Source organism: Neoarius graeffei, chromosome 24, assembly GCF_027579695.1.
Source record: "Neoarius graeffei isolate fNeoGra1 chromosome 24, fNeoGra1.pri, whole genome shotgun sequence".
Lineage (NCBI taxonomy): Eukaryota > Metazoa > Chordata > Actinopteri > Siluriformes > Ariidae > Neoarius > Neoarius graeffei.
In genome coordinates, this window is record NC_083592.1 from 15,227,558 (window position 1) to 15,241,212 (window position 13,655).

The 13,655-nt window shown below is 41.5% G+C and overlaps 1 protein-coding gene across 1 annotated transcript in view; it reads right to left on the reverse strand.

The window, feature by feature from the left end:
• sart3 (spliceosome associated factor 3, U4/U6 recycling protein) overlaps positions 1 to 13,655 on the reverse strand; it is a 78,424-nt gene that overhangs the window by 2,090 nt on the left and 62,679 nt on the right. The window contains exons 15-18 of the mRNA XM_060906775.1: positions 12,637 to 12,805; positions 12,103 to 12,548; positions 4,334 to 4,486; positions 3,907 to 4,082 (exon numbers count right to left, since the gene is read on the reverse strand). Coding sequence (XP_060762758.1) covers positions 3,907 to 4,082; positions 4,334 to 4,486; positions 12,103 to 12,548; positions 12,637 to 12,805 — 944 coding nt within the window. The remainder of the gene's footprint in view (positions 1 to 3,906; positions 4,083 to 4,333; positions 4,487 to 12,102; positions 12,549 to 12,636; positions 12,806 to 13,655) is intronic.

The window sequence follows — 13,655 nt, forward strand, 5'->3', positions numbered from 1 at the left end:
GGTCACAAGTTTGACTTTGAAACCGATACCAAGTGTAGGATCACGAATATCGATACTAGGGATGTTAACCGATGACCGTTTGACCGGTGGTTGACCGAATCAACGTTAACCGGTTAATTTTTTTTGGTTGTCGGTGAAAAAAAATAAAATAAAAATCAATAGTTTTGAAGCTGCCGATTTTGGAGCGGAGAACCTGGAATTCTATGTTTGTAAACGCTTGGGGCATGCCATGCAGTGTAAGGACGACAGCTGACAAATCAGAAACACTCATTCAGTCATGTCCCGCCCCAGTTGAACACAGCTGCCACCAGTGTTGCCAGATTGGGCAGTTTTAAGTGGATTTTGGCGGGTTTTGAACATATTTTGGGCTGGAAAACGTCAGCAATATCTGGCAACATTGACTGCCACTCGGCGAAAGAAAAAAGTGTAGACTATTCTGTTTTTTTTTTTATTATTATTATTAGAAGGTCGAGTTTAGTCCTGCCTTAGCCAGTGCATTCTGAAAGTATGTTTCGGTCTGTAGCCAACAATGCACATTATTGCAGATCATATCTCTCCACACAAACTAAAGGCGCAGATGCCGACTTTTTCACGGCTTTTTCATGGACTGTAACGGCATTTGCTTATGTAGTAATTTTAATACAGAATTTACTCTGAGGGGCGGCACGGTGGTGTAGTGGTTAGCGCTGTCGCCTCACAGCAAGAAGGTCCTGGGTTCGAGCCCCATGGCCGGCGAGGGCCTTTCTGTGTGGAGTTTGCATGTTCTCCCCGTGTCCGCGTGGGTTTCCTCCGGGTGCTCCGGTTTCCCCCACAGTCCAAAGACATGCAGGTTAGGTTAACTGGTGACTCTAAATTGACCGTAGGTGTGAATGTGAATGGTTGTCTGTGTCTATGTGTCAGCCCTGTGATGACCTGGCGACTTGTCCAGGGTGTACCCCGCCTTTCGCCCGTAGTCAGCTGGGATAGGCTCCAGCTTGCCTGCGACCCTGTAGAAGGATAAAGCGGCTAGAGATAATGTGATGTGTGTGTGTGATGTGAAATTATTCAGACACTCCAACGCCCCCCCCCCCCCAAAAAAAATCGAATCTGCATGAGCCGTGAAAAAGGTGCGCCGTTTGCATCCCTGTTTAAACTTGTAGGTTAACTGACTTTAACCGGCTAATGAGGCTCGGTGGTCGGTCAAGATTTTTTTTTAGTTTTCGCCATCCCTAATCAATACCTTGGCGAAACTCCTGAATGCAAAATGTTTATCAGATTGAACACGTGAGCATCATGTGTTTACATGGCAAGACGCAAAAAGAGTTAAATTCTCAACAGAACTTTTCACCAAGTCACTTAGTGCTCCCCAGTGAAGCCTTTAACTTTCCTCACCTGTCATAGACCCGGCACACCAGATAAACAAATTTTTTTTTTTTAAATGTGTGAGAAGGTGCGGTTTTCTGTGAGACGTTTAACATTTGAAAGGTGTTTCCGATGTCAGAGCTTTATGATGTAAACCTGTAAGTTTTCCAACACCGGATAGAAGAGTTTGTGGTTTTTCCCGTAACAAGCTTTTTCTATTTGCTTATTATAGTCATACTGCAAGTCGCATCATGCAAATCAGCATTCTGTTAATTTTGCATGTAATGCAGTTGCACCAATTGAACACCAGGGGTCCTAAACACTGCACAATATACAGAGCGCGCACTGTTCGCATGATCACGTTCTTTTTCACGGACAGCCTGCGAGATCTGCATTTGTGAAGCCCGACAGCTCAGAACCACACACGCATTTAACAGTTATTCCACGAAATCTAGTCATACATGAGCTGATCGCCGATGAGGTGCGTAGCCCCGAGTTGACTACAAGTTATGTACGGTAAGATTGAGTGGAATAACTGTTTAAGGGTTGTTTTACAATCAGGGTACAAAGTTCAAATTGATTCAAACTGGTTTTTAAGTGAAGGACGAGTTAAAGAGCAGATTTCAGGTAATTTTTTGACATACACTACCGTTCAAAAGTTTGGGGTCACTTTGAAATGTCCTTATTTTTGAAAGAAAAGCACTGTTCTTTTCAACGAAGATCACTTTAAACTAATCAGAAATACACTCTATACATTGCTAATGTGGTAAATGACTATTCTAGCTGCAAATGTCTGGTTTTTGGTGCAATATCTCCATAGGTGTATAGAGGCCCATTTCCAGCAACTCTCACTCCAGTGTTCTAATGGTACAATGTGTTTGCTCATTGCCTCAGAAGGCTAATGGATGATTAGAAAACCCTTGTACAATCATGTTAGCACAGCTGAAAACAGTTTAGCTCTTTAGAGAAGCTATAAAACTGACCTTCCTTTGAGCAGATTGAGTTTCTGGAGCATCACATTTGTGGGGTCGATTAAATGCTCAAAATGGCCAGAAAAATGTCTTGACTATATTTTCTATTCATTTTACAACTTATGGTGGTAAATAAAAGTGTGACTTTTCATGGAAAACACAAAATTGTCTGGGTGACCCCAAACTTTTGAACGGTAGTGTATGTGTATGGTAGTTTTGTGTAATCTGCTATAAGATAAAGAAGATTAAGTGTAGCTTTAAGCAGGGCTGGGAGAAACAAATGAAGTGATTCTCGGAGAGGACATTTTTTTTGACAATTCAGAATCCACTACTTCCATAGTGCTTTTAAATATAAGGCTGTAAGCTTTGTGTTAGTTGTCTCTAATATTTATGTCCCAGTATCTTGACCACATTTTAGGATGAAAATAATCATTTTAGATATGTTATTTTATATTGAAAAATTAGCTGTCTCGGAGAGGACTTTTTTTTTTTTGACACAATTACATACTAATTTGATCAAAATAATCTGCAAACTTACTGGCATTCAACATTAAAACTTAACTATGTTTCCAATGATATGGAACCAAATATTTGTTTTATGGTATAAAGAATGATGTAAGTGCATCCCTTTTGGAGCTACCTGTGGTCAAAAAAGCACTTTTTCTAAATGACACGAGTAATTTTGCTAAATATGACATATACATTCACCAAAAATAACGTTATCACCAAATTTTTTTTTGCATGGTAAATAGATCTATCACAGGGCTACAATAAACAACCAAGTTTATTTAGTCAAGCCTTTTGATAATGAAGATAATAAGTGTTAAATGTGATTTTCAGCTTGCGTACCCTGATTGTAAAACAACCCTTAACTTTGTCCACATTCACTGAATTTTGAGAAACGGAGCATTTTTGCAAATTTGATTAAAAAAAAAAAAAAAAAAAAAAACTTTATACAAAACGTCCGACAAAATCATTCCGGCTTAGAATGTAAACAAACCAACAAAACGACAGTAGCAATTTGTGAAAAAAAATCTACAAAATCACAATAATTATTGAAAATGGAAAAAAATTTAAATATGTTCTTCCCATTAAATACTTGTATTCCATATTTTGTTGCTTTTTTTTTGGGGGGGGGGGGGGGGGGGGGGGGGGTTGTTTTCAAGTAGTTTTTATTTCGTCCTCGGTTGGTTCAGCAACACGCTCCATTTTGTTTCTCTCTACTCACAGTACATGAGCTGATATCCTAAGAGTAGAGTAGCCAATCAGAGCGCACGATTGCTCATATCTAGTGAATGTGGATAGAATAAGTGTTATACGGTTACAAGACCACATTATAACGGTTAAAAAGAGCTCTTCAGTAGCTTTCAATCACCACCAAAGGGAGCAGAAAACGGGCTCTTTTTCCGCTACGGAGCTTATTATGCTTCAGCTAATCATGTTCAAAGTCCCCTTTGAGTAATTTGGAACATACAGGAACATACAGTTTTATTTCTTACTTGTGAACCTGTCAGAGTATCTGGATCTCAAGCCTACATATCAACAGGATATGACAAATCCATGTCTCTGCACTCGGAGGTGCTGTTGTACTCACGTGCCCTGAATCTGGCGAGGCATCGTGCCTCCCAGAGCTGGTGTGAATTCGGTCCTCCTGGCTGGTGGATTACTAATGGCCACAGAGAGCGTGTAATTCTCCAGCTTCATCCTGTCCATCTTTAACACGGCCTGAGACGCCTGCGCCTCGTTCTCAAACTCCACATAGGCCAGGCCCTACAGAACAGCACGCACATCTTGCTTATAATGCTTATTATAACGTACAGAAGCACCTCATATTACATTCGTTGTGGAAATAGAGCCATAAAACACTTGTCCAGGTTTGGGGATTCTGCTGGTTGTAGATGTCGGTGCACAACGTGTTGCAATTAAGGAGGCGAGAAATTTTCTAAACATTTCATTTCAAGGTCATAATCGCCATAGTATCGTCACTGTATTTTAATGGAAATTGAAGCATGCACCCAAACCTTGGGTTTGCCAGAGCGGTTGGTGACGAGGCGGACGGCTTTGACTGTGCCGTGCTCCTTACATAGCTCCTCCAGCTTCTCCGTAGTGCAGGCGAAAGGCAGCCCCGAGATGAAGATTTTGTGCTTCTCCATTGATGTGTTGTATTTGAAGACCTAGCAAAAGCAGAAACAATAAACAGTTCGACCGGCAATTCAAGTTAATCCTATACCGCTTTGTAGTGCACAACCAGTGTCACATTGTGTAATCAGCTTGGTATGGATTGGGATTTTTAAGCCTCAACACACTCAATAATTCCACACATCCAAGCAAAATGTGTCCATCTGAAATGTCCCTAAAACATGCAAGACAATATACTAACCTCTCTCAAGTAGGCGCATCAGACGCTCGCTGGCCGTGCTGTGAAAACCGTGCATGCAGACACTCATCCGAGTCTCCAAATCTGTCACTGCTTAACTCTTGAATATTTTCTATCATTAAAAGGCTTACAATCTCTGCTTTCCAAAGAAATTTATCTGGTTAAGACCTGTTCAGTACTTTGGGAGTAACGGCAGGTTTAAGTCAGTACAACAGAGGAAAAACTCTGCTCGCAGGACGTTAGGAAACCTCCGGTGCTTTCTGAGTCACGGGAAAGCACTCGGTCTCTCTCTGACTGGATTACTCCTGAATATCAATCAGATATCTTTTAAGCCTCGGTCACAACCGGCCGTACGTGCTCCTACGGCCGGTCTACGTGCAAAAAACGCACGGAGGGCGCGCGCGTGTGACGTGCTGATTTTCGAGTCGTAGACTGGCCGCAGAGGTTCTTTGTCATGTCAAACAAACTCTACGGGCGCTTACGTTTTTTTCAGGTTGCAAGACAAACTTACGGCCAACGTGCGTCTTTCTCCATGAGAAAAAAAAAAAAAAACGCAGCGATTTGGGAAATGCCAAAAATCGCATGGCCAAAAAAATCGTACGTCCGGTTGTGACCTCGGCTTTATAGGGATGTTCTCTTGCTCTTACTGTTTCTGATGAAGCATTCAGCAAAATTTTCCGTCCGCTAGTTTTGTTCATTACGATTCACGGGAGACTTTGAAGTGAAATTTTCATAGCTTTACCCGCTTATTTTTTCAAATCAAACTGATTAATGTAAATAAATAACTATTTTAGAATATAACTGGAGTTGTTTTGATGAAAAATATTGAGGTCTTAGTGGTTGGAATGATATTTTTAAAACCCGGAAGTCAGAAACGCGAGTGTCAATTTCAATTAATGTGAATTGTTTCTTGGATGTGCATCACACAGTTTTTTCAAGGTTAGCCTTGAAAGCTGTGAATATCAAATCAAAAATAATCAATCAATCATTCGTATTCTTTCATATAAACACTAGTAAGCCCTACTTAGAAATACAAAGGCCTACAGAGCCCAAAGAGGGGATCAGAAATATTCTATTACTACCTTATTTTGCTAGAGAATGGTACGGTAGATGTGAATGACATTCAATGCTTATTGATGCATATTTTATAATTAACACTGATTTCTCCTTCTTTGTGATGTATAAATGAGACTTAAGATCAGCTTTATATTGCACAAACAAAGCCATTTGGTGAAACTTTGAAGACAGCGTACCGATTTTACCTAATTACAGGGATCGAAACGGGAATTTGGGAGCACTGGTCCATTTGGACCAGTGCCTCTCAGAGGTACTGGTCCGAATGGAGTAGCACTGGTCCGTATTTATAATTACAAATTTCAAGCCGATTTTATATATTTATTCATATAATACAACCATATTATACATGAGTGATCAATTTCAACTGTCTATAAACTTCTTCCTCAGTCATCTCATTATCATCACAATCTTCGAAACCCTCATCCAGATCATCATCATCATCATCATCTATCGGGTCATACACCACATCATGCTGCGCCTCCTCGTCATCTTCATCTTCCACCTCCTCATTCTGTCTCTCCTGGGGCGCTACATCTCCTGCCACATACTCCCTCTCATCACCTGCAGGCTGCTCTGGCTCATCATACTTGTTGAGCGATATCCGTTTGTTTTGATAGCTGTCAGAAATGTCAAGCCAAGGACTTTTAAACTTCATGGGGGTCTAATCTGTCTGACCAATAGCGGTTCAAGTTACATTTGTCTTCACGGGCAGCAACGAAAATGAACGGGAAGAAACGAAACTTCGCGCAGCCATGCTGCATGTAGCGGTGTATACTGCGCATGTAAACAATATGGCGGCGCCCGCGTCTATGCCAACTTGACAAATGTCTCACAAAATCTATTGAAATTATCGTAAAAAACGGTAAAATAGACCAAGTTCTGCTTAAAATGGGCGAGAATCGTTGATAGAAACCATCGAGGCAGTGAGTAGTTTGATATATATATATATACACACACACACACACACACACACACACACACACACACACATATATATACACACACACAGGCAGTCAATGAAAAAGTCCAGGTCAATAATTCAACATATTATGCAATACGGAGTTGGGGAAATGTTTGTTTTGAGATGTTTCTATTGAATAGCATGCACAGAAGTCATTAATGAGTTCTCCTCAATCCAAACATTTTTCAATAGTCTTCAGGGAGTGGTCTTTAGGAATCAGCTCAGTGCTGTTTTGGAGAAAAACAAAAATTTGTACACGGTTGAAAGGATGGGTTGGATAGCCTTTATTAAGGCCATGAAAAAGCCGACTTTTGTATTCCTTATGTCCAAGATGCCACGGTTAAATCCAGATGACAGATGGCGGGCCCTCGGCATGGTGCAAGCCGGCCTAAGTTTTTCAGAAGTTGGGCGTCGATTGAATGTCCAAACCCTGCCATGGCCTGCGTATTCACCTGATCTCAATCCCATGGAGCATTTATGGGATCACCTTGGTGTTCAGATCCAGAACCGTGTTCCTCGTCCCATGAACAGAGGTCAACTGATCCAGGCTCTTCAAGAGGAGTGGCAGGCCATTCCACAAGACAGGATTTGCCGTTTGATACGCAGTATGCGTCGCAGACTGACTGCTTGTATTGCTGTTGGTGGGGACAATACTCGGTACTGAAGCTGCAACTTTCCAATTACAGGGTATCCATTTTGTTCGGACTGTACATTATCAAAGCTCACAACAATTGTGATTTTTTGTTTATTCATCTCGAGTTAAATGTCAGTATACTGATCTGTAAGCTTCTAGTACATGATTTCATAGCTTATGAATAAAATTATTTTCATAAATGTCACCTGGACATTTTCATTGACTGTCAGTGTATATATATATATATATATATATATATATATATATATATATATATATATATATAGCGTGGCGAGCCAGTCGCCCACTCGGTCAAGTACATGTTGTCACTAGTCGCCCGTACCCTTTCCAGCTTACGTTGGCGAGTGGGCCATATAATCAGCATAATTAAATACTAAATTTACAGAATTGGTTTTGACTCATTTTTCAAACTTTGTATTCAGTATACAACCGTCTATGTGCCTGCCAATTTCCATGGGGGGGGGGGGGGGGGGGGGGGGAGTTATGAAGAAAAAACATTAGCGCTCATTGGTTAATGAGGCCCATTTTGGACCATGTCAGAGATGCCAACCTTTTGTGAAAATCAATGTGTAGTGACACATGCATACGAGCGGAGCGCCCGCAATTTTGGAAATTGGTGCTTTTTTAGGGCCATTCTGAGTGAATACAGGTGACTAAAACGAACTGGGACATGTTGGTTTTGGGGGAGAAAATTGTTGATTTTTTTTTCAATTACTGTATCTGAAAAATAAAACCAAACCACAATCACTCATGATTTTCTCATGAGTGATACTCATAACTCACCACATTCACACAAAGTAAAGACTTCTCTGGTAATTTGTATACAACCAACTTTCAAACAGTGAATATTATTTTCTTAACTTTACTACACAAATGCAGATTACATACCATCAATATTTATAGATAACATACTGGAACACTCAATTAGCAAATACTCAAATAGTTTACTAAACAAATTAGGGGTCGACCGATAATCGGCCTGGCCGATATATCGGGCCGATATTCTGCATTTTTAGGGTTATCGGTATCGGCCATAATTTCCACCGATAACATGCCTTTTTGCAGCCATTTCGTTCCTAACGCGACTGTCACTGCACGTCCTTTCCTGCACTCGCCTCTCTGAGTTCAAGAACACGGTCCCGCCCACCACAACATCTGATTTGTTTGGCACAAGAGATATAGCCAATCGACACGTGTAGCTAAATGCTGTGAACTTTTTCAAGGTGGCCGTACGGGCACTCGGGCAGAAGCAGCACAAGGGATACAGCCAATCAACACGCGTAGCTAAATGCTGTGAACTGTTTCAAGGCGGCCGTACGGGCACTCGGGCAGAAGCAGATCCCACTTCAAGGTAAGGACACGCTGCTTTTGCCGCAATAAGTCACAAACACACAAGTTGCAAAAGCACATCATCATTATATGTTTACATTCTTCATCTACTACTCGTTAAAATTGTCTATTTGCATCTGTGTAGCCAGGCAAACTTAGCTTATGGAAGGAAGCACTTGAATTAGCCTACAACCAACTAGTCTCGCTGAAACTACATGTAATGCTTCCTTCACTACAATATAATCCTCCTAAATTGGGAATATTAGGCTTGGGCATTAAAAGCATTAGAATGTAGATGGTTACTTGTTAAGCTGTTACATAACAGGGAGTGATGGCCTACTTTATGTTTGATTTTACTTTTTAAAAAATGCTGCAGGCAGCTCCCTACACTTGATTTGTTATTTAAAAACTACTTGAAGTTGGTAAGTCTTACCAACTACCATTTCTTAGTGTAAAAGAATCCAGTGTGTATTTTCATTTATTTTCCACTGAAAATGGTGAGCTGTAATATAGTAGGGAGTGATTTTTTTTTTTAATTGGTGAATATTTATTTTATTATTATTTTATTTCTCATTTTATTCTAACTAGAGGGCGGCACGGTGGTGTAGTGGTTAGCGCTGTCGCCTCACAGCAAGAAGGTCCTGGGTTCGAGCCCCGGGGCCGGCGAGGGCCTTTCTGTGCGGAGTTTGCATGTTCTCCCCGTGTCCGCGTGGGTTTCCTCCGGGTGCTCTGGTTTCCCCCACAGTCCAAAGACATGCAGGTTAGGTTAACTGGTGACTCTAAATTGACCGTAGGTGTGAATGTGAATGGTTGTCTGTGTCTATGTGTCAGCCCTGTGATGACCTGGCGACTTGTCCAGGGTGTACCCCGCCTTTCGCCCGTAGTCAGCTGGGATAGGCTCCAGCTTGCCTGCGACCCTGTAGAACAGGATAAAGCGGCTAGAGATGAATGAGATGAGATTTTATTCTAACTAATGTTTGACTTTATTGTACAAATGCTGCTGGCATCTCCCTGCACAAAATTTCATGTTCAATTTTACAATTAAACATACATTTCATGGATATGAAGGTCCGTGTCAGTGTGTGCTATGTTTAATTTCATGTGAATTATAATGTTTACATTTATCGGTTGCACATATCGGTTATCGGCATCCCAATTCCATAATAATCGGTATCGGCCCTGAAAAAAACATATCGGTCGATCCCTAAAACAAATGCAAATTACATGCCATCAATGTTTATAGAGAATATGCTGGAACACTCAATTGGCAATACTCAAATAGTTGTACTGGAACATGTCTATTTCCTTTTTATTCCCATGATTAAGGTCAAGTCACTTTGATTACTTTTAATTTTCATCAACTTCCTTTCACTTTTAATCTCATCAATATCAAGTCAGATGACTTATTCAGTTCTGATTGATTTACTTCAGAAGATGACGGTTTCAGTTCCAACAGTTTTTCTTTAGTAGCATGTTTGTGAGGTTACAACACCCCGACAGCCCCTCAATACCTAGTGACATGGGCTGCTCGACATTCCATTGCGGCATCGATAATTAATTCGCGCATGCGCAGAACGCTCGTCAACAAAGATGGCGGCACCCATCGAAGCAAACTTTGACCATAAATACAGTCAAAATATTGAATTATCAAGCGATAATTGGCCTCAAATGTACAGAACACTGCCAAAATATCGTGAACCCTTATAGATTCACGCGTTTCGAACCGCATCCATGCTAAAATCGTATGAATCCTATATAAACTGAACAGACGGTCGTAGCCTCGTAGTGCTACTGTCAAAAACGTAGTGACTACGCACGAATCGTAGTGATTGGCATCTCTGCCATGTGAACCTCATATAGAACATTATGTCAGGTTTCTAAAAATTAAGCCTTTTTTTCAATCTTTGACTGGTAATATCTCAAGAACGGATAAACATTTTAAAGGTGTCACGCAGTGGCGATAAAAGTCGCATTATTCTGCACCAGAATGCTTTCGAGATTCTAAATAAATTGACCGTCGATTTTTCAAAAGCTTCCCACGGTTGTAATCGGTCCTTATTTGGTCATGCCCATCACTTGAAATTTCCCGCGTTCACAGCGCCCCCTCTCGGTCAATGGAACAGCTGCGTGACGTCATACCAGTAACCACTCGGTGCAGTTGCAATGGCGGACACACCAGAAAATAGGAGCGATGCTGAGGAAATTAGCTTTGATTTTACCAATACAGAAGAAGAAAATGGCCCACAAGTAGAGATTTTGACAGCTGAATGTCCTGGTGGTATCCAGCCTTACAGATTTGAACCTGAGCGCTCATCTTCAGAAGAAAATGAGGACAGTTCTGACGACGACAGAAACGAAGACGAGAATGAAGAAGACCGGCGACTTGAAGACTTGTTTTGGTTGGTTTCTCTGACTAAATCACTACTTGTGTGTATTTTTAAAGACCATTTTCAATTGAATTAGAATGCTGTGTGATTAATCTATGATTATGTGTAATACTGATAGCTGTAGGGGGTGAAAGTATAGCTAGAAAGATTGAATTCTAGCAACCTGACAGCTTGCGATCTCGCGAAATGCAGTGGGCCTTCTGATACAGTAGACCCCTTGATATTCCAGTTTTCATCATTTTCCTTTTATTGCGGTTGATTTTAACTTGATATTCAGTATGTTATAGGCTGGGAGTATTGAGCTTTGTATTGTATTGTTTAGTAAACGTACAATCGTCAGTAATAAGTGATAATTATTAGTTAAAGGCAGCTCTGTGGCATAAATCACTGTAAAATTTGGACACAAGTCCAAATTTGGCCTTTTGGTTTCTATCCTATAGATCTATTTTGCTCTCCCATGATGATCTTAGACCTATTAAAAGCGACATGGGGTGTTGTTACAGCCAAACACAATACACCGATTAGGCATTTTGTATCACAGAATATTAATACATCATTTCATAGTGTTTTGAGTGTTCAAAACTATCCACAAACTGAATAAATCCACAAAATCTGCAATGTAAACAACTCTGGTAAACGCACGCTATAGAGAAAATATGGCGACAGGCCAGCATCACCCAAGGGAGGTTACTGGTATGACGTCACACATAAGTTGACCTAGTTAACGGCTGGCTGCCTAAATTTGGCTGTGCGCGTCAACTTTAAATGCTTGTAGCGGGCGCATCGTGACACTGAGATCGCGGGAAACCGAGGGGCTTGAATAACCCACCAAACCCGACATTTTGACACATGATATAGCCTGATTGCTGAAATTACCGCACGACGCCTTTAATTCTGTAAAAAAGTATGTTGTTCAGCATTCAATTCTGAATTCAATGAGAGCGGTTTCAAGCAGTTTGGAGTGAATTTGCACCTGATATGCCTATCTTAATTGCTGCACATACCTTAAAGTCAGGGTTTTTGTTCTTGTCTATGCAGGGAGACACAAACATGGGCCGTCCATCCACTTCCTGTCTGTCCAGCCTGAGCGCCTCCTGAGCTGCCAGCTCGTCCTCAAACTGCACGTAGCAGTATCCTCGGAAAGCTCCCTTTGGAGTAAACACGGGTCGCACCTGCACGATGGTGCCGCAGCTCCCAAACGCAGCCTTCATTTTACCCTCAGGGTCTTCCAGATTGAAGGCTAAGTTACTGACGAACACGCTGCTCGAGTCATTGCGTTCATCTGGCATTCTGGCGGTTGTATTTTTTACTTCCGTCACCACCTGCTGGTTTTTCCGGGCAGCTGGAGTCTCCGTTTTGTGTTGCGGAGGAGCACGACGTCCGATCAGCCCGCTTTCCGTCTCCATCTGCTCGTCTGCGATATCCTCCTCACCTCTGTGTCTCTTGCGATCTGGAAGATCGTATACGGGTGTCGGAATTAACAAATTCAAATAAAAAAGGCTGCTTTATTGTAAACGGCATTCTTCTACCGCCCTTACCACTCTCGTCTCCCCATTCATCTTCACCAACATCATCTGCCTTCCTCTTGTCTCCTGTTCTGTTAGTTTTCTGGCTCTTTTTCTGTGCTTTCTTTTCAGCCTTGGCTTTGCGACGCTGTTCGGCTCGCTCTTCTTCTTGCCGGACGAGCAGGGCTTCTTTCTCTGCTGCCTGTATGCAGAAACGCGCATCAGATGGACGAGCCTTACGGCTTTCATCAGACATTACATTAAATGAGACATTACTCGTTTAAAATCGTCCAGAAATAATGCGCAGATTTAAGGGGCCATCTCACCCTTCCCAGAATCCAATTTGTTGTTTTTGTTTACATACAGGCCACAGCATTTTGAAAGCACGTACCTTAAAAACGTGTTACAATTTATGATCCTATGGCCTAGAATATCGCTGCATTGTTGCAGATTGTTGTTCAAGCCTAACACAGTGGAATAACGATTGCATCAAAAATGGCGACTTGTTACTTAGTGCAGGGGCTTCTGGGAAATGTGCGCCGACCTCTTTAAGAAACATCGTCCGTCCCTACCACATCCTCTCAGGTTTAGCATCACCAAGTTATCACTTTTCACTGAAAGATGATCTTATTTACTTCTTCCTGTCGACTGTAGTGGCAGATCAGTATCATGGCTGGAGCTATACACTTGCCTTAGTAAAAACAGTAAACGGAGACAGATCTGGCTTTATCTCTACGCAGGGCAGGACGCACGACTTCTCACAGAGTCCATTACTACAGTATTCACCTCCTCTTACTTCACTTAGCTTAATCAAGCAGCTGGATACGGTGCCTTGAAAAAGTATTCATCCCCCTTGGTGTTTGTCCTGTTTTGTTGCATTACAAGCTGGAATTAAAATGGATTTTAGCACCATTTGACTTACACAACATGCCTACCACTTTAAAGTTGCATTGGTTTTTTTTATTGTGACACAAACAATAAGACGAAAAAAGCAGAAATCTGGTGTGTGCATAGGTATTCACCCCCTCAAAGTCAATACTTTGTAGAGCCAC